This window comes from Salvelinus fontinalis, chromosome 4 (assembly GCF_029448725.1).
Source record: "Salvelinus fontinalis isolate EN_2023a chromosome 4, ASM2944872v1, whole genome shotgun sequence".
Classification (NCBI taxonomy): Eukaryota; Metazoa; Chordata; class Actinopteri; order Salmoniformes; family Salmonidae; genus Salvelinus; species Salvelinus fontinalis.
The window spans coordinates 79,731,779-79,753,592 of record NC_074668.1 but is presented as its reverse complement, the minus strand read 5'-3'; the positions used below and the strand labels follow the sequence as shown (position 1 = coordinate 79,753,592).

At 43.0% G+C, this 21,814-nt stretch overlaps 1 protein-coding gene across 2 annotated transcripts in view; it reads left to right on the top strand.

Moving 5' to 3' along the window:
• The first annotated feature begins 4,401 nt into the window (after positions 1-4,401).
• LOC129854485 (nuclear factor of activated T-cells, cytoplasmic 3-like) overlaps positions 4,402-21,814 on the top strand; it is a 104,723-nt gene continuing 87,310 nt past the window's right edge. For both annotated transcript variants that reach the window (XM_055921569.1, XM_055921568.1), the window contains exon 1: positions 4,402-4,876. In XM_055921569.1, the coding sequence (XP_055777544.1) occupies positions 4,786-4,876 (91 nt within the window). In that variant the 5' untranslated portion in view covers positions 4,402-4,785. The remainder of the gene's footprint in view (positions 4,877-21,814) is intronic.

Below are 21,814 nucleotides of genomic sequence, written 5' to 3'. Positions count from 1 at the left end.
GTCGCAAGAGATGACGCCTTCCTTATTGAATAGAACGGGTAGCCCAGATAGAAATCTAATATATATAATGGACATTTCAACATCAACAAAAATGCTCTCCAGTTGTTGTTTTTATGACATTTTGCTGTTTAGAAAGTATGTTAGATGTAATGTACATTATGGAACGTTTTTAATAGTACGTGTCGGCTACCTGTGTAGTACTCGAATGGAACAGGGTAACATTTGTGGGCCAACTTCCATCCACAGTCGAATCAGTCTTATATTTATGTGTTGTGTTAATGTATTGTTGTACTTGAGTAAAACTTGAGTTTGGCTGTGTGGATTGGAGACAGCCAGCCAAGTCATTATTGTGTTTCAATACTGGGTTAATTGTTAAATTCAAATATGCATGCATCTGTCTTAAGACCATTTTTATATTGATCCTTACTAGTATTGTTAAACTTTGCTGTGTATGTATGTGTGGTAGACTAGTTTGATGTGCTTCCATGATACATGTTACATGCTACATACATGTCTATGATACATGTACTAAATCATTATTGTAGACTATTGTACTGAAGAGCCACTGACAACCTGTGGACCTTTTTTGGCATTCTAAATCCCCAGCCCATACCTGTTTGAACTATTTTATAATAATTTATATTAAAATCGATATTTTGCGATAACCTCATGGTGACTTCCAGGACCAGTGCCCATTCAGGTCTTCTTTGACACTGCTGACCTAAAAGAACAGACTTCATAAAATAAAATAGACTTGTACATTTATACACACACACAAACAAAAAAAAAGTCATACATTTATTGAACTTCTCTCCACCCTAGATCAAAGCCAATGTGATGGTACAACCCACATGATGAGCTCATAGCTCTATTCACCCTGGACCTGATGATGAGGATTGCCTCTGATGATCTCTGTGGTTCAGTAATTACTGATCTGTCACCAGGCACAGTTCCCATGCTCTGAATGAACCGGTTGTCTGATTGATTTTCTGAAGCGTCAGAACATCACACATACGCTGCCAGTAATAGGGTGTCTGACTGTGTCACGTGTTGACTGTTGGTTCAAGCATTGGGCAACACCCTGACATTGCTATCCAGAACAGTACTGGTGGCAAAAAGAGGAAAAATAGAAGAGCTTTGACAGTATTAGAGAGAACTATGGGAAAGAAGTGAGCAGTGAGGAGAGGCGAATAATGCTGGGTCTTGATTGATTTTGTTGTTGTTCTTTCAGTAAACAGTGGAGGGCAGCCTACATCAATGATGAAAACCAGTAAGTCAAACCTGTAAGCCACAAAACCTGTCGTATGCTCCACTCAATGTCTATCCTGTGTATGCATTTTACACTCTTCTTCATAATTTTTGTGCCAATTTCTCAGCCAATTTTTCCAGTACACTTTTGCATTTTTTCATAGTTAAATAAAGGTTCAATTAAAAAAAAAAAAATTATGAATATTTTCACTATTTTCAGGTGTTCAGTCAAAATTTGTAAGTCGCTCTGGATAAGAGCGTCTGCTAAATGACTTAAATGTAAATGTAAAATGCTTTTCACTGCATTTTATAGCTGCAATATTGATATTATGGGAAAATGATTGGATTTATATAGGACAAGGGTGTTATGTGGCCAAAATAGAGAAATAACATAATTTACTAACCTTGAAGTTCCCTGATGTTATTTCACAAAAGTTATTTTGAAAGTTCCGTTTTAATAAACCATATTCAAAAAATATTCTAATAAGATTTAAAAAGTGAATAACAGATTTACCTCTTGCCTGCCTCACAACCTGTCCAACACTGTAAACACTGTAGGATTTGTATGCATTCTCTTGTATGGTAGGTTATTATTTGTTTTATTGACATCTGTATGAGTACAATGCAGAATGCATGGTATGTATGGTATGTAATGTATATGATCGTCATGACCCCAAGGCATTATAACACTACTGCTGTAAGAGCATGTCTCCAGACCCACTACTGGTTGCTGCTTAATTCAGGTTACCTGAGTGCCTCTTATCTTCTCAGATGACCTTTAAAGGGAGAAGATAAAGAACACAGTGTACACAAATTGTGTGGGAGGGTGTGGATGTGGTTAACGATATTAAGTTCTCGTAAAGAAAGTTGTGAGGGAAAAAATAAACCCTCTACCCCCTCACTTGTCCTGTGTGTGAGAGAGGTATGTGACGCTCTCTTTCAAGGATTGAGGCTTGTGCTTCTGCACAGCATAGTACACAGACTGCACAACTTCAATGCAACACCTTGACTGACATGAGCCATAATATGGGTTGAATATTGACTGTTATTATTATATTGCACAAGAATCTGTCTGAATTCCTCACTTGATGAGGAATGAGGCCTATTTCTAACTTTCCAAATATGAAGAAGACAGGATTATTTCAGATGTATTTTAACTGAATTCTAAAGGATTTTCTTTAGGCCTACTTGTTTGTATTAAAATACAGAACCACAAGAAAGCAAATGGCAGGAATGTATCTATTTCATATTGGTACATAACTGAACTGAGTATAACAGTGATTAGTTTGTTGCCTAATGTACCAAAAGAGAGGGTTATGCTTCAACACTGAATTGTCTTTTGAATTAAACTGTAATTTCTAAATTAACTCAACCATGCACTGTCAAGGTAACATACCTTTAGCAGTTTTATCAGTATGATCTCAAACTAGTATATTTTGTAATCGATTTCACTTTCGCCAGCTGATGGCATACAGTGAATGTCAATGAGGTTTACATGTAGTGAGTGCTTTTGCTTGGAAATTTAGACCACAGGAAATGTGATATTTTTTCCGCATTGCTTTTGTGAACTTCAGCGTCTGTACGCCCACATGTGTCAAACAAAAACATTCTCTTGTTTTTTTCTTCTCTTCGCTGTATCAGTTATCTTTCACGAATATTCGATAAGACGATTCTGTGTATGCAAGTGTTCTGTCTCAATGCACCTCAGACAGCTGCAGAAAAATTCAGGTAGGCATAGTAACAAGGACACAGATCATTAGAACGGCACTGTAACTTGTTGGTGACTTAGGAATCTAGAGTTCAAGTGTGCATCGTGTTATTACGGCCCAATCAGTGATGGACTGTCGCCACTAAAATATAGTTACAATATACTGTAGTTAAGAGAGAAGGGTTGAAGGTTGGCTATAATTTGGTTGAATCTACTGATGCACAGAATGGTTGGCAGTGATACAATTAAAGTGATTGTGAAATCTGCTCAACACGAAAGGGTCAAAAGTTTTACTTGATCTACCCAGGCCAGAAAAACTATCTGTGTGGTCTATAGGACAGGGTTCCGCGACTATAGGACAGGGTTCCGCGAAATGTAAATGTAAATGTAATGTAAATGGTTCCGCGACTGGCGGCCCATTTTTATAAATGTTGGACATAAAAGACTAAAAACACGAGCAATTCAGCTCCACGTGATTTTGATTTTGGAAATCTGTTTCTAAGTATTCCCAAGTATAATAGAGATATACTGTATATGTGATCATAAAAAAATGTAAGCAAGGTTTGAAATGTTTTAGTCAAATGGTATATCTGTTTGGGCTTCTTGCGGTCAATTTGCAGTCTACAAATGATTTGTAATTATGTTCTGGCCCCCTGACCATCTGCTCAAGAAAAAATCGCCCCGCGGCTGAATCTAGTTGATGATCCCTGCTTTAGGGTATAGGATATACTGAACTAATCACATAAGCAATGCATTCCAGGAAAGTGTGATGGCCTACTTAGTATAAGGACAGATTTAAAGTCTAATGCATATGTCACAGACTTTATCATCGACATGCAGAACTATTGCATAGACCTTGGGGCAGGCCGTCTGTTGAATTCCTATAGCCCGAAAGGCAACGTGAACACAGAACATTTAGTTCATTGGAGCCAGCATGGTCCGTTTAAACTGTAATTGTGTCTGGCACGGATGTAGGCCAATAGTATATGAGAGCCTGCATACATTCAAAATAGGGATTGAGACATTATAAATGAAAAGTCAAAAGGAAAATTACATACAATGTGTGATGATCTCAGATAAAGTGTAATTTCATTCTGATTAAAACAGCGCTGTACATCTGGATAACTTTATTATACGCTATAATAAGGTCCATGTTGAGGCAATGAGCTTCAACATGATATTTAACTACATATCCCAGGAGCTCTTGCCAGCCTTATCCGTGTTTGTGCGTGTGTGAGATAAATGTTTAATGTTAATTTTTGATTGTTTATTTAACTTTTGTTTATTATATATTTCACTTGCTTTGGCAATGTAAACATACTGTATGCTTCCCATGCCAATAAAGCCCTCTGAATTGAATTGAGAGACAGAGAGTGCCAGCGCTCTGTTGTGTACCCGGGTTTGCTGACGTCACTACTGGAACTGCCCTGTCACGCGCAGTTAGTAAAAGTTGGGATAGAAGGCGCTCCAGTGAGAGGAGTCAGTTTCACCGACAACCTTGTCTGTCTTGTTGACACCAAACAGCGATAAATCAATTTAACGTTCGCAAGGACAATAGAGTAGACTCGCTGTAGGACAATCAAAAGTTTAACCAGCATTTTATTACCAAACGTCGCCGGGAGGAAGAATAATTTTTGGATTTCTAATCAAGGAAGAAAAGCTAGTTCACGCCGATCGCGGGTCGATTGCTCGCTACAATATTGATTTACTAAATTAAACAAGTTTTGTTGTTTCAGTTAACGTTAGTTCTGTAAATGTTGTGACATTTAAAATAGTATTTTGCATTAGTCGTCGTTCGTGTGACGGGTGAACCCGAGCTGTCAACCCCGATGACTACTGCAAATTGCACTGGTAATGAGGAGCTGGACTTCAGGCTGATCTTCGGAGAGGACGGCCAACAGCAGTCGCTAGGCCCCGCAGGTTAGAACTTTATCTTTGCCGCGAATACCCAGTAAACTTCTCTAGACGTAGAAGAGTGCACAGATGCGATTACATTGCAAACAACAAGAACATTGCAGAAGGGGCATTGGTTGCAACAGATTAGCTAATGTGAACAAGCTAGGGAATGTTCTGGCAGCAGAAAGTAGAATAAGTAGGCTAAACATCAACATTAGTCTTTTCTATTTTTGTATGTGCAGTTACACACTGACTTTTCCACAGTTAAAATATGGGGTTTTAGGAAAATGAGCCTAAATAGCAAACAAGCGCGCGACAGCAGCTGTCAAATAGCGGTGTCCTCATGCTAACTAGCTAATTCCCACCAAAAAGTAGCAAAACTGTACTAAATAATGTATAAATAATATATTTAAATACTGCAGCACATGCTGAAATGTGTATGTGGCTCCTAGCATAAATAATAATGCTAGAAATGTATTTCAAAAGACTAGCTTGGCAGCTGAGTAGGTAAGATAGCTAGCTCACGAGAGGACACAGCTGTCAGTTATTCAGACACCTATAGCGTAACAAGAATGCATTATGCCTTGCCTATCAGCTCTACTTGTTTCAAACATTCGCTCCAATCAATCCATTTTATTATCGATTATGCTTCAGAAAACGAATTGAATAGGTTTGAAACCGCAATGCCATGAACTTGGCAGCATGCATGCATTCACAACTCTTCCATTTGTAATCTAACTTGTTCGTAACGTTAGTGGTCATGCAATCGATGTTGTTGATCATAATACTGAATAGAACTTAAAAAGTACAACAATTAGACATAAATAGCAATATAGTGAATGTAATAACATAGTTATTAGTATTACAAGCAAGCAAATATTCTCTATTTTTCTGCTTAGTTATTCTAAATGACCTCAGAAATTAAGAGGTTATTACATCAAGTAATATGACTCCCTTTAACTATTAATTTGTCATGCAGATAAATGTGTACGGTGTATGTTTAAATTAGAGTATTTGGTACGTTGACTATGCAGTTTGACAAAACACCATTACAACAATAAACAACACAATAAATTAAACTGAATTAATAAACTGAAACGACATATTTCCCAGTATACAAGACACCTCACAACCTAGTTTAAACAGTTTTTTTTTGCATAATTTCTTTGGCCAATAAGTCCAAACGCATCCAATAATCGTATGTCACCCTGCTGCCATTTCAATCATCTCTGCAGTTTGTGCCCAGTTTGCCGGCCACAGTGGCCCAATACAGGATTTGACTCTCACAGATAGAGGTGTGTGTGTGTGAGAAGGTGGGGGTTCATATCAGAATCTGTGTGACCAGGTGTGCAGAGAAAGAACCAGATCTGTGGAAGTCTGGTGATGCATCATGCCACAATATTCTATTTGTGTTTGGTTTGTGTATTTTGGACGGTTGTTTTGGAAACAAGACTAGACAAGGGGTTTAACTATTCTGAGACAAGAGAAGACAAGCAAGCTGCCATTCATTCATTCATAACCACAGATCTAGGAGTTCCCTGCTATTTCAAAAGCATCTGTCTTTCACGTAGCTAGAATGCATGCTTGGATTCTGTGAAACTTAAAGAAGCACAACTGTTTTAATTCAAACCCTAAATTCAGTGTAGGGCGACTGCAACTTACATTTTTATCTTGAAAGCTTGATTACCGGTTTTGATTAAATAAGGCCAATATCTGCAGAGTTAGACAGAGTTAAGCCTAGCTCGGCCCTTTTCATGAAGCTCTGGCAAAACGATGAATGCAAGGCTTGGCTAGTCCTTTCTCATCCGCAATCAATTTTTCCCTAGATTATAAAGAAGTCTAATTTGGAGACGAGGAGGGAAAAGTGATTAAAGTGCTTTTGGAATAAGTCAAGGAATCAAAACGCCACTGTGCAAGTGGTTTTAATCTGGTTGGACTGTGTCCCTTGGCCTGTATGGCTAGTGCCTGTTCACATTAATAACTGGAGTGTAACGCAGAGACACAGAACCAGAGTAACGGTGAGTTGAACGGTATGGCTCCAAGTTGAATTGCTCTCTTTCTCCTTCCTCCTCAGCCTTAGCCTCACTCACAAAAGTCAGGGTTCGCTAGAACAACCTGGAACACTGCTAGCATTTTTCAGTCTGACCTACTCTACCGCAGTAGGACTTACCTCTGTGTATAAACGTGTGATTAAGAAGACTGCACTGTGCCAAGCTTGGCCTCTTTCTTTCACTCACTCACTCACTCACTCACTCACTCACTCACTCACTCACTCACTCACTCACTCACTCACTCACTCACTCACTCCTTCCTTCCTTCCTCTTCAGCCCTAGCCTCTCTCTCCCTCTCTTTCCTTCCTCCTCAGCCCTAGCCTCTCGCTACCTATCTTTCCTTCCTCCTCAGCCCTAGCCTCTCTCTCTCCTTCCTCCTCAGCCCTAGCCTCTCTCTCCTTCCTCCTCAGCCCTAGTCTCTCTCTCTCTCTCCTTCCTCCTCAGCCCTAGTCTCTCTCTCTCCTTCCTCCTCAGCCCTAGCCTCTCTCTCTCTTTCTCTCCCTCTCTTTCTCTCAATTCAATTAAATTCAAGGGGCTTTATTGGCATGGAAAACATGTGTTAACATTGCCAAAGCAAGTGAGGTAGATATTATACAAAAGTGAAATAAACAATACAAATTAACAGTTAATTAAATTAAAATTAAAATTCTCTCTCCTTCCTCCTCAGCCCTAGCCTCTCTCTCTCCTTCCTCCTCACCCCTAGCCTCTCTCTGTCTTTCTCTCTCGCTCTCTCTCTCTCCTTCCTTTTCAGCCCTAGCTTCTCTCTCTTTCTCCTTCCTCCTCAGCCCTAGCCTTTCTCTCTCTCTCTCGCTCTCTCTCCCTCTTTCTCTCTCTCTCTCTCTCTCTCTCTCTCTCGCTCTCTCTCTCTCTCGCTCTCTCTCTCCTTCCTCTTCAGCCCTAGCCTCTCTCTCTTTCTCCTTCCTCCTCAGCCCTAGCCTTTCTCTCTCTCTCTCCCTTTTTCTCTTTCTCTCTTTTTCTCTCTCTCTCCTTCCTCCTCAGCCCTAGCCTTTCTCTCTCTCGCTCTCTCTCTTTCTCCCTCTCTCTCTTTCTCTCTCTCTCTCCTTCCTCCTCAGCCCTAGCTTTTCTCTCTCTCACCCTCTCTCTTTCTCCCTCTCTCTCTTTCTCTCTCTCTCTCCTTCCTCCTCGGCCCTAGCCTCTCTCACACAAGTCAGGGCTCTCTAGAACAACCTGGAGCACCTCTATTTCCTTCATTTGTATTTATTTAGTTTCTTGAACTGTGCTGTTATGACTGTTCATCACAGAGGATCGTAATGTTAACAGCAATTATGTGATTGTATTTATTTAGTTTCTTGAACTGTGCTGTTATGACTGTTCATCACAGAGGATCGTAATGTTAACAGCAATTATGTGGTTATTAATAAAGTAACTATGAACCCAGAGAAATAGCCCAGCACATTTCCATCCTCTCAAATAGAACAGTACCTTAGTTACAGGTAGTGACAGACATGTTATTCTCAGTCACTCTCTGAATCCCGTCAGTAAGGTATGTAGTACCCAGCTGTTTGTTTACATAGCCTAATTGAATAGTGCAGGTTAGTGTAAGAACCATTGAGAAAAAACACATGAGCCTATGTAGTCTAGACCCACCCCATTTCTTAACTTTTCAGTCTGACCTACTCTACCGCAGTAGGTTTTACCACTGTGAATAAACGTGTGATTAAGAAGACTGCACTGTGCCAAGCTTGGACTTTCTCTTCAAAGGCTTTATTTGCATCGGAAACGTGTTTACATTGCCAAAGCACGTGAAATAAACAGACCTGAGAAGACACAAAACAACATCAACAAAAAACTATTCGAATTTAACAGTAAATATTGCATTCAAAAAGGTTTAAAAAGATAACATTTGTTTTATTATCAGCTATGTACCGTGTTTTAGCAATGTGCCAATAGTTGTAGTACGAATAGTAGGGAAAGATAAATAAAGAGATAAATATTAGTGTTATATCCACTGGCTGTCCTTTGATCAATGGCAATGGGCTACGCATCTTGCTGATGAGATTGCAAACTGAGGTATTTTGTCTAACAGATATGGGAGTTTATCAATGTTTGATTTGTTTTGAAATTCTTTGTCAGTGTGATCTGAGGGAAATATGTATCTCTAATGTGGTCATACATTTATCAGGAGGTTAGGAAGTGCAGCTCAGTTTCCACCTCATTTTGTGGGCAGTGTGCACATAGCCTGTCTTCTCTTGAGAGCCAGGTCTGCTTATGGCAGCCTCTCTCAATAGCAAGGCTATGCTCACTGAGTCTGTACATAGTCAAGGATGTTCTTAATTTGGGGTCAGTCAAAGTCAGTCTGTATAGGGCCAGATAGCATTCCAATTTGCTCTGTTTTTTGGTTAAGTCTTTCCAGTGTGTCAAATGGTTATCTTTTTGCTTTCTCATAATTTTGTTGGTTCTAATTATGTTGCTGTCCTAGAGAAAAGACCCCTCAGCCAGCAGACTCCACAGAGCCCCAGAACCAGCTGGCTGAGGGGACTCTTCTCTAGGTTAATCTCTCTGTAGGTGAGGGCTTTGTCTTTCTTTCTCTCTCTCTCTCTCTCTCTCGTGATTTGTTGTTCAGGAAGTGATGCATTCCAGTGAGTGCTGTAGTAAAAGGCATTAGCCTAACTCAGTCAATGCTGAAGGGTTTCCCCCCACTACTGTAGGCCTACAACAGTGTTGAATGGAAGAGGGAAAAACATGGACTAATAAGTCCTTCAAATGGAATAACAATTTGACAGAATGTTCAACTCTACTGCCAGGATTAGGCCTAGGCTGTAGTCTAAAGTAGCAACCTGTCATTTTGACAAGGTTATTCATTTAAAGGGTAAGGGCGTATTCACTTCTCACTGAAACTCCAGAGTAGTTGGGATTAACTATAGATATACTGTAATATGGTCCTTTTTTCCCTTATGATATTTAAGAAACAAACTGTAACTCTTTTTCTACCCCTACATGGTAGCTCGTGTGCTCGTGTGCTATTGAGCGAGGCTGTGTACAGTGAAAAGTGAAGATGTAACACCAAACCTTTTAGGAGCCTTTTGACCCTGTCTGCCTTCTCATCCTTCCCAACTGTCATGGCCGTATGACACAAAAGGTGTCATAGAGAAGGTGGCTAGAGGTAAGTAAGTAACGGCCCCGTTGAATGGCAGTCTAGAGGTGGTGGCAGTCTAGAGGTGGTGGGAGTGGGGCCCTATTGAGTGGCAGTCTAGAGGTGGTAATAGTGGGTTGAACAGTAAGAGAGTGGTAGAGGTGTCAGTGAGGGGGAAAGTGTCTCTCTGAGTTGTAGAGGAGTAGAGCCTAGTATATACAGTAAAGGTGTCTGGCACAGTGCCCAGACATGCCATGTGGGCTTTAGATGGCAGTGCAATGACAGAGGAGGAGTGGGTAGCTCCTCCCCCCTGTTAAGGGGAACAGGGAAAGGTTCTGTCTCACTCTCTTTCTCTTACCCTTTTTTGTCTTCTTTCTTTCTCTTTTTTCGGGTCCTTTTTCTCTCACATCCGGTGGCCTGTCTGGCAGCTCTGGGTCTGTCATCATCGTACCACCTCAGAGCTGTGCAAGCCTCAACAAGGACCATGCATGCTTCCTCTTTTTTCTTTTCTCTTCTTCCTTCCCTCCCTCCCTCCCTCCCTCCCTCCCTCCCTCCCTCCCTCCCTCCCTCCTCACCCACGAAGGATATGGGAGACCACCAGTTGTTTCCATCTAAGAGAGAGCCTGAACCAGACTAATGAAATCTCCAGATGCTGGCAATCTTGGCGTAAACTAACTGTAATCAGGTTTGATTTGGCTTTGGCGTAAAATAGTATATCGGTTGACATGTTGGTATGTTGTAGAGTGGAATTTGTACAGAGTTTGATGTTGTAATGTAGTAGTACTGTGCCATAGCTGAAACCCAGTGAAGAAATCAACTAAGTGACAGTCTGTCAATTTTTTGGAGGAGATCTGTTGCTCTTGACTTGTAGTTTGTTCTTGTGCTTGCCCCAGCTTCATCTGTCTGGACTTGACTCCTGGCTCTGTCTGTCTCAGTCGTGGGAAAGACTGAAATTACATCGCTCTCATGGTGGACTATTTTGGGCTCTCAGAGAGAGTGATAGGGGGCAGCAGGCGGCAGGTTTCAGACAGCTCTGTTAGATCAGGAGTCCCCCAGCAGCAGGCAGGTCTGAAGCTGTCCAGTCCACAGAGCAACACCGCTTCACCGTTACCGTTTAACGGGAGCTAGGAGCAGAATAATGTTGTGCGCGATGTCAACAGGTGAGTGACTGTATGTCCGACTCCCAGACTCTGGCCAGCTGTGTGTTGTGGGGGTGTAACCGGCTCAGATGAGGGACTGGGTCTGTGTTGCAGGACCCTTATCAAGTGTGTCTGGCAGACTAACAATGTATCAAGTTATAAATTACAAAGCATTATTTCTCTAATTTGTGGAGTTTTCCTTTGTGAAAAATGAGTCACATTCAGGCCTATAACCAAGGTTAAACTGAGTGGTGAAGACTTAAAGCTGCAATCTGTAACTTTTTGGGCGACCCGACCCAATTCGCATAGAAATATGTGTTTTTGAGCTGTAGTTCTCATTGACAGCAAGTCTAAGAAGCGGTAGATCTGTTCTATGTGCACTATTTTTATGCTTCTCCTTCTTAAGTTTCTTTTTTGTGTATTTCACTTTCAGTTTTGTACACCAACTTCAAACAGCTGAAAATATTATATATTTTTGGTTATGGAAAATATATTTCACAGAGATTTAGATGGTACAATGATTCTCTACACTATACTTGCTTGTTTTGTCTCATAAACTGAAATTAGGTGAACTATGAGAACTTTAGCAACCAGGAAATGGCAGAGCAATTTCTGCATAGTGCACCTTTAAACATACTATGACCACTAACACTACAGTCTCAGCTGTTGTGTATTGTACTCTATGCAGGACTCCACGTGTTTAAAGTACATTAGGTATTTGGGGCATACTGTAGCCTGTCTCTGTTCAGTGGAGCACACAGCTTAGAGTGAGAGGGCTTAACAGTTTGGTTGCCAGCAGTGAACCCTGGTTGGATTCGTTAACACTGAGGATATGTGGGCTAGTTGGCCAGGTGGGTGCCCCAACCCCCTAACCCTCCAGAGTGGACAGTGTGGAGCTGAGCTGAGGGGGTCTGGCCTGGAGGAGCCCTGGTCTGGAGTGATGAGAGAGACGTTTGTTTCCCAGGGCGAGGCACGAGCAGCTTTGTGTGGCATCTGTCTACTTAAAATTTTAACATGCGGGGGAAGAAGAGAAAGTTATTGAACTCTTGCATTTACTTTTCCCCCTCCCTGTTCCTCTTTGAAGAGGCGGGGCATAGCTGTATTGCACTGGTCTCAGTAAGAGCTGCTGCTGCTGAATCCCAGTTTATTCTAGGCTGTGCCTGTAAGCCCTGTTTTAGTCAGTGGCGACTCTGCCCCATCTGTTTTGAGCCCCACCTTTCTAGCAAAGAAAACCTACTTTTTGGGGAGGATGCCTGTTTTGTATGTTATTGTGACATTAATATGTGTCACATATCAGTTTACAAACAATGTAAAACAATATATAAAAATAAATTGAGTTAATAAAGCCGCATTCAAACTTGTTCTCGTTTTTGCTTTCTTGAGTAAGGCAGCTCCAAAATACAGGTGTTTCAGCCTAGCTCAGTGCTTTATTTGGTGGTGGGGCAGCCAGCGGAACATATACGGAGCATAGGTGTTGGTAATGTTCTCTAGTTGCGCCGTGATTGGCTCAGTGTTCTGTCACTCATGGGGACACTACATCACCGCCAAATCTAAGGGTAGAGCTTGAAAATTCAAGCCCTTTGGGTGCTGCCATAGAGTTACATTAGAGTGCCTATCCAAGAAGGCTCAAGGTCATTTGCCACAGATAAAATTATGTCAAGTCACGTTATATCTACAACAGCTTTGATTGGACTGTCAACATCATACTTTGAAAATCTTAGCTAGCAAGCTAGCAGACATCATCGTGAATCAAGTCAACAATCTACTGGCAAATCCTTTTTAATCCTTGTCATATTAGGATAAATAATGAAGAGAAATTATAGTGCAAATGTATCTGTGCTCATCGGCCATTGGAAATAAACATTACACGGCAAGTTGGAAATCGCAAATTCAACAATGAGTGTTTTGGAAGGAATTAGTGCCTAACTACAAGCATTGCAAAGCAACCACTAGCCTGCTCTTCAGTGGAGTGGGTGTGTGGTCTGGGTTTAAGGGTCTCTTTTTCCAAGATTAAAAGGATAAATATTCAACCATTGGCTATGGTGTCAATCCAGCATGACTTCTGTCGCGCTCAAAACAACTGGGAACTCAGAACTGGGAAATCTGTTTTCAGTGAGTTCAAGACAACTAGGAACCCTGGGAAAAATTCGAGGCCCAACTGGGAAAATAGGTTTTGAACCGTCATCCAACTCGGAATTGAATGTCCCGAACTCGGGCCTCTTTCTAGAGCTCTGACCTGAAGATCACTGACGTCATCATGATTTGACCTTGTTTTTTTCAGAGTTCCCATAAATCCAGAGAATACCAGACTTTGATGACAAAGTTTGATGACAATTTTCCCACGAAGGACCGCCGAAGTTAACAAAAAAAATGTTATGAAAGTTTTGTTTTTCACAAAATGTGGGAAAGTTTGGGCTTGTGAACAATTTATGACCTTTCAACTTATTTCGATATGGTTTGATGTCGGTAGCCTGTTGGTGAGTAACACTTTGTGATTGGTTGGGGAAAACCATGCTATTTAGGCCTACATTTCAGTGGAGGTAATTTGCGTAACATGATGATGCAAGCCTTCTACAACTGTCTGTGTAGTGTCTAGTGGAGAGGGGGCCTTTGGTAATTAAATTAAAATAGCCTTGACGAAGCTAATGTGAAATATAAATGTCAGTTTGTCTATCTACCCTCTGGCATTTAACATGGCCTTGTGAGTGTGCAGAGAAAGATCTCGGTGAGTGTGCAAGGGTTCCCATCCACTTCACAAGCCCCCAGACAGAGGCAGCACGGCCATATCTCCACCCAGGGACACTGCACTTCCTTCTTACGGTCCCAAAGGTCCCCCTCCACCTCTTCCTTCTCCACTCCATGGTTGCACAATTTACTCTAAGAGCCATGCAGCTTACTGCTGCTGTTACAGTTGTGTAATTAACCTGAGAGGAGGGACATTATCACTAGGGACTGTGACTGGGGAGGAGAGGGGAGTGGAGGAGAATGATGTTACATACATTATTATGATGATATTACAAATTATATTCCTATTATACTGTATGATAAATAATACATATTTTGATATGAGTCTGTTAAATATTGTCTCAGCCCAGAGACCCTAAGGGATGCTGAGTTAGTGAAGGACTCCAAATGCAGTAGGCCTTCATCTTCATCTACTCAGCTCCACCTTCAAGTTGTTTTCCAACTGACTGTGCGTTGAGTTTTATTTACAGGAGACGAACAAATATTGTAGATGAAAATCAGTGTGATTACTTAGCACTAAGAGGTGTGTGCACTAGAGGTCGACCGATTATGATTTTTCAACGCCGATACCGATTATTGGAGGACCCAAAAAAGCCGATACCGATTAATCGGACGGTTTTTAAAAATATATTTAATTGTAATAATGACAATTACAACAATACTGAATGAACACTTATTTTAACTTAATATAATACATCAATAAAATCAATTTAGCCTCAAATAAATAATGAAACATGCTCAATTTGGTTTAAATAATGCAAAAACAAAGTGTTGGAGAAGAAAGTAAAAGTGCAATATGTGCCATGTAAGAAAGCTAACAGGAGAACATGAGAACATATGAAAGCTGGTGGTTTCTTTTAACATGAGTCTTCAATATTCCCAGGTATGAAGTTTTAGGTTGTAGTTATTATAGGAATTATAGGACTATTTCTCTCTATACCATTTGTATTTCATTAACCTTTGACTATTGGATGTTCTTATAGGCACTTTAGTATTGCCAGTGTAACAGTATAGCTTCCATCCCTCTCCTTGCTCCTACCTGGGCTCGAACCAGGAACACAACGACAACAGCCACCCTCGAAGCAGCGTTACCCATGCAGAGCAAGGGGAATAATTACTCCAAGTCTCAGAGCGAGTGACGTTTGAAACGCTATTAGCGCGCACCCCGCTAACTAGCTAGCCATTTCACATCGGTTACACCAGCCTAATCTTGGGAGTTGATAGGCTTGAAGCACAGCGAAGAGCTTCTGGCAAAACGCAGGAAAGTGCTGTTTGAATGAATGCTTACGAGCCTGCTGCTGCCTACCACCGCTCAGTCAGACTGCTCTATCAAATCATAGACTTAGTTATAACATAATAACACACAGAAATACGAGCCTTAGGTCATTAATATGGTTGAATGCGGAAACTATCATCTCGAAAACAAGACGTTTATTCTTTCAGTGAAATACGGAACCGTTCCGTATTTTATCTAATGGGTGGCATCCATAAGTCTAAATATTCCTGTTGCACAACCTTCAATGTTATGTAATAATTACGTAAAATTCTGGCAAATTAGGCGGCCCAAACTGTTGCATATACACTGACTCTGCGTGCAATGGACGCAAGAGAAGTGACACAATTTCACCTGGTTAATATTGCCTGCTAACCTGGATTTCTTTTAGATAAATATGCAGGTTTAAAAATATATACTTCTGTGTATTGATTCTAAGAAAGGCATTGATGTTTATGGTTAGGTACACATTGGAGCAACGATACGCACCGCATCAATTATATGCAACACATGACACGCTAGATAAACTAGTAATATCATCAACCATGTGTAGTTAACTAGTGATTATGATTGATTGATTGATTGTTTTTTATAAGATTAGTTTAATGCTAGCTAGCCACTTACCTTGGCTTCTACTGCATTCGCGTAACAGGCAGGCTCCTCGTGGATTGCAATATAATCAGGTCCGTTAGAGCGTTGGACTAGTTAACTGTAAGGTTGCAAGATTGAACCCTCCGAGCTGACAAGGTAAAAATCTGTCATTCTGCCCCTGAACGAGGCAGTTAACCCACCGTTCCTAGGCCGTCATTGAAAATAATAATGTGTTCTTAACTGACTTGCCCAGTTAAATAAAGATGAAATAAAGGTGTAAAAAAAACAAAAAACGGCCAAATCGGTGTCCAAAAATACAGATTTCCGATTTTTATGAAAACTTGAAATCGGCCCTAATTAATTGGCCATTCCGATTAATCGGTCGACCTCTAGTGTGCACACATTCTGGGGCCACCCCATCCTTTTACACTGTATTTTGGCAGTTAGATCATATACCTATTTAGTTCAGTCTCTGCTCTTTACCAGACTCACAGTTTGCAAATGTCAACGCAGATTTCTGTATTTCTCTGCTCTGTCTCCCTTGCTTTCACTCCTCCCTCTCCCTAGCTCTCCCCCCGTCTTTCCCCCCTCCCTCTCTTTCTCTGGATCAGGCGTATGCACAGTCAGCACGGACAAGCATATTGTTTAAATGTCACCCTGGCTAGGTTGTGCTGTGAGCAGAGCAGTACCCACTGATGTTATCTATCTGCCCTGGGTTATTGCAGGCTGCTGGGCTGTGTTATTGTCACTACTGCGTTCGCGGCTCAAAGGACAATCATCTAATGTACTGTAGCTAGGGGTCACCGCTCATATTGCCTGACCACTGTTAACCAATTGATGCAGCCTGGGTTGACTGTATGAAGCTTATTGGTACATAGGCAACTGGTTAAATATATGTGATGTGAAAAAAATAAGTACCTAGGCCTATATAAAAATGTAACATAACATTTCTGCAAAATGGAATTCCCTGTCTTATGTGACTAATATTAACTGATTAAATAAGTAAACTAAAATGAGTTTAAATGCTATAGTAGGCTATATGAATAGCCTTTGTCTATGAACCTATTGCACTGGGGGCTTTTTAATTCAGGTGGCCACTAGGCCACTCTCAATGTTTATCCTATAATGTTATCATTAAGCATGAGATGCTTAATTAGGGAGCTTTATTTATCTAACAAACGTGTGTTAGCGTTGGCTAAGCCAGCCGTCAGGTTCATTGGGCCTCGACGGGGCCGGATGTACTATTTCAGACCGACAGTGTGGTCAAAAGTATGGATTATATCCTTCATGCTCCGCGTAGGTCTAGTAATAATAACGTCAAAGTCCCGCCAGTGCTAAGCTACTATTCAGTCAAATCATCTATCAAATAAATGGTAGATTAGGCCTACCTAGAGCTGTACTGCACAAGTTATGATCATCACTAAATGATCATCACTAAATGGAGCGGCAGGTAGCCTAGCGGTTAGAGCTTTAGGCCAGTAGCCAAAAGGTCGCTGGTTTGAGTAAAATCTGTCGCTCTGTCGATGTGCTCTCAAGCTGTACTAATATGGCTGACCCTGTAAAACAACACATTTCACTGCACCTATCCGTTGTATGTGACAATAAAACATCTTTAAAACAAAATATTTAGCTATTTTCTATTTCTATATAACTCCTTTGCTCTTTTTGTCTCTGTCTCTCTCCCCCTTCTCTCTTTCCCTCCCCCTCTCTCACACACGTAGCCGACCTACAGAGTTCAACGGGAGGTTTGAGGCATCCCCACTCCTCCCCCTCTCTAGTCAGCATTGAGGGCCACAGGTGTAGGCCAGGCCAGCCCTACTAACACTAATATACAGTACAGTATGCGTGCCGTGTGCGTCACAGCCTCTGTTTTAAAAATGGGGGCAGGTGGCCAGCCAGACAGGCAGGCAGCTCAGTTGTTGGATAGGCAGAACAGAAAGGAAGTAATTAAATGTGTTGTTCAGGGGAGTCACTATTGTCTGATAATGATGATGCATCAAATTCTAGGCATTATTTGACCAAAATCCAAACCATTGAATAATGGTTATAATTGTGTAACGATGTGTAATTGAGCTATTACAGATGGTAATTGTTATACAATTGTATCATTAAAAAGCTGCTGCAAAATGTTGAGGGTAGATAGATGGCCTTTTACTACAGTAAGTAACAGAAATGATGAGCTAGAAATGGACTGTTCTTTATGTTATTTCAGAGGTGGATGGATGGCTAATAGTACTCAATGCAAGTCCTGCTTCAGTCAATGAGTCCCCCACTGTTCCAGCCCCTGGCTCTGTGTTAGTCAGCAGCTCTTGAGGAGAGTAGAAAGGAGAGCCAGGCCCTGCACAAAGCCCAGTGTGCAGGGGGTCTAAACAGAGACGTGTGTCTAATCAACCTGCCTGGATACACAAAGGGAATCCAGGGTTAGGTTACTACTGTTACCTCCAGGCCTCACACACACTGACTGAGCCCTGTGTGGCGCAGGTGGCTCTGGAGGACAGGTAGAGTGCACACACTGACTGAGCCCTGTGTGGCGCAGGTGGCTCTGGAGGACAGGTAGAGTGCACACACTGACTGAGCCCTGTGTGGCGCAGGTGGCTCTGGAGGACAGGTAGAGTGCACACACTGACTGAGCCTTGTGTGGCGCAGGTGGCTCTGGAGGACAGGCAGAGTGCACTCACTGACTGAGCCCTGTGTGGCGCAGGTGGCTCTGGAGGACAGGTAGAGTGCACGCACTGACTGAGCCTTGTGTGGCGCAGGTGGCTCTGGAGGACAGGTAGAGTGCACACACTGACTGAGCCCTGTGTGGCGCAGGTGGCTCTCGAGGACAGGTAGAGTGCACGCACACTGACTGAGCCCTGTGTGGCGCAGGTGGCTCTGGAGGACAGGTAGAGTGCACGCACTGACTGAGCCCTGTGTGGCGCAGGTGGCTCTGGAGGACAGGTAGAGTGCACGCACTGACTGAGCCTTGTGTGGCGCAGGTGGCTCTGGAGGACAGGTAGAGTGCACGCACTGACTGAGCCCTGTGTGGCGCAGGTGGCTCTGGAGGACAGGTAGAGTGCATGCACTGACTGAGCCCTGTGTGGCGCAGGTGGCTCTGGAGGACAGGTAGAGTGCATGCACTGACTGAGCCCTGTGTGGCGCAGGTGGCTCTGGAGGACAGGTAGAGTGCACGCACACTGACTGAGCCCTGTGTGGTGCAGGTGGCTCTCGAGGACAGGTAGAGTGCACGCACTGACTGAGCCCTGTGTGGCGCAGGTGGCTCTGGAGGACAGGTAGAGTGCACGCACTGACTGAGCCCTGTGTGGCGCAGGTGGCTCTGGAGGACAGGTAGAGTGCACGCACTGACTGAGCCCTGTGTGGCGCAGGTGGCTCTGGAGGACAGGTAGAGTGCACGCACACTACCGTTCAAAAGTTTAGGGTCACTTAGAAATGTCATTGATTTTGAAAGAAAAGCATTTTTTTTGTCCATTTAAAATAACATCAAATTGATCAGAAATACAGTTTAGACATTGTTAATGTTGTAAATGACTATTGTAGCTGGAAACTGATTTTATGGAATATCTACATAGGCGTACAGAGGCCCATTATCAGCAACCATCACTCCTGTGTTCCAATGGCACGTTGTTAGCTAATCGAAGTTTATCATGAAAAATCAGCCGTTTCCAGCTACAATAGTCATTTACAACATTAACAATGTCTACACTGTATTTCTGATCAATTTGATGTTATTTTAATGGACAAAAATGTTGCTTTTCTTTCAAAAACAAGGACATTTCTAAGTGACCCCAAACTTTTGAATGGTAGTGTATGTACGCACTAGCGCATGCATGAGTGCACGCACACACAGCACCGGTGTAGCAGCACAGGGTAAATGAAAGAACAGATCATGGTGATGAGTTTGTCACCAGAGAAAGAGAGCGAGAGAGAGGTAGAGCGAGGCAACAAGAGAGTGGTAGATCCCCTTACTATAACCGGAGGCTGTTTCTTAGGACAAGATGTGTGTCAGTAATAATGACCGGATGGCCCTGACCCACTCCAGGGCAGGGTAGACCATGAGGAGAGCCTGTACCGGGGAAGGAGAGGAGAAGAGGCGTGGGCGGCCAGACCAGTGAGAATCCCCAGGCCTCCAGAGAGAAGGTGATGTCTGAGGCAGGTCGAGACCACCTCGGAGGCCTCTTAGCTGGGGCTGCCCGTCAGGTTGCCTGGGGATGGTGGACAATGCAACATGGATGACCCTGGGGTGTGTCACGCAGAAGCCTATCCTACATCACCTATAGCAAAACTTCTCTTTAACTCCACTGCCAGGCGATTTCCAGCTATTATTAGCTTAGGAACAGCAAAGCCTCTTAGGGCTCTTTATTTAACCAGATCGGCAGTCTGATGTTGGGGCACTTTAGTTGTGTATGACGCAATCCTCTTGCAGCCTGTCAGGAGTGGAGAAGAGAGGAGAGGAGCAGGGGCCTCAGGCCAGACCAGGAGTAGTGTAAAGCAGCTGTGCTTTCTATTCATTGTCTGGTTAGATTATGAGATGTTCAGATGAGATAAAGGAGAGTTTTCAACTCATCTGACATCATCTCTTACCAGGAACTTGTCCATTTCCAGAGGACTGACTCATATCTCGTATGAGGCTCCGTCAATGTCATAAATCAAAGATGCATTCATTTAACCTTTGAGCATGTGGGTTTGTGTGTGTGTGTGCGCGCATATGTGCGTGGGCCGGAGTGTGTGTGTGAGGGAATTTTAATTATAGTTTGTTGATATAATGGTTCTAAAACAGGGACAGGAGGGTTGTGGTCATGTTGACCAGCTTTCTTACACCTGTCTGATGCACATGCATCCCCGACTACCCTCTCCCCCCTCTCCTCCTCCTTCCCCCTTTCCTCTTCTCCTCCTTCCCCCTCTCCTCCTCCTTCCCCCTTTCCTCTTCTCCTCCTTCCCCCTCTCCTCCTCCTTCCCCCTTTCCTCTTCTCCTCCTCCCCCCTCTCCTCCTCCTTCCCCCTCTCCTCCTCCTTCCCCCTCTCCTCCTCCTTCCCCCTTTCCTCTTCTCCTCCATCCCCCTCTCCTCCTCCTTCCCCCTTTCCTATTCTCCTCCTTCCCCCTCTCCTCCTCCTTCCCCCTTTCCTCTTCTCCTCCTTCCCCCTCTCCTCCTCCTTCCCCCTTTCCTCTCCTCCTCCGTCCCCCTCTTCTCCTCCTTCCCCCTCTCCTCCTCCGTCCCCCTCTTCTCCTCCTGAGAGCAAGTGGTTGGGGTCTGACAGCCCCAGGGGAGCCCCCTCGCCAGGTATTCAGTGGCGGTCCAGTGGGCTAATCTGGTCTCAGAGAGGGGTGTGAGGCAGGGCACCCGGTCCACTCCACTCCTCCCTCCCCCATGTCTACCCCTTGCCTCCCCTCAAAAGCCCCCCCCCTTTCTTCTCTCCCGCCCCCTTCTGTCTTTTTCTCTCAACCCTCCCCCTCTCTGTCTGTAAACCTCTTTCCCCTTCCCTCCTCCCCCCAGAAGACCATCCAGTGAGATGAAACCGTGGCATTAACAGGAGGGTTTCAGAGGAGGAGGCTGGCGGAGCTTGTGGAGCAAGAGGGTTTTCACATCATAAAACATACATCTAATGAGCTCTTAGACTGGTCATGCAGAGCATTTAGACACACTTTCACTCACATACAGACTGTAGCCTGTATGCTGTATACAGTACAGTTAGACTTCACAGGCCTTTCCAATGCCATGTGGAAGTAGGACAATGATGAGACTTTTGACAGTAGCTTTGTTTCATCAGATTGGCGACCGATTTTCATGCGAACATTCTAAAATCCAAAATTTTCCCGCGATGTTTCCATCAAATTTACTTGTTGTGGGTAAAAGGCTGTGAGTGATAATGTGGTTAGTGCAAATAAAAATTACTTTTAAGATTAAATTCTCATGTACCGAATGGGTTTCCATCGCATTTTCAACTCTACTGATGGTTTTGTCACAAAAAATATAGCTTTTCATAGCGAATGTGCCCCAGTGTTTCCGTTAGCAAAATGTGATGCTGGACATTTGACCGGCATTTGAGAAATTTACCAGACTGCATATGCAAA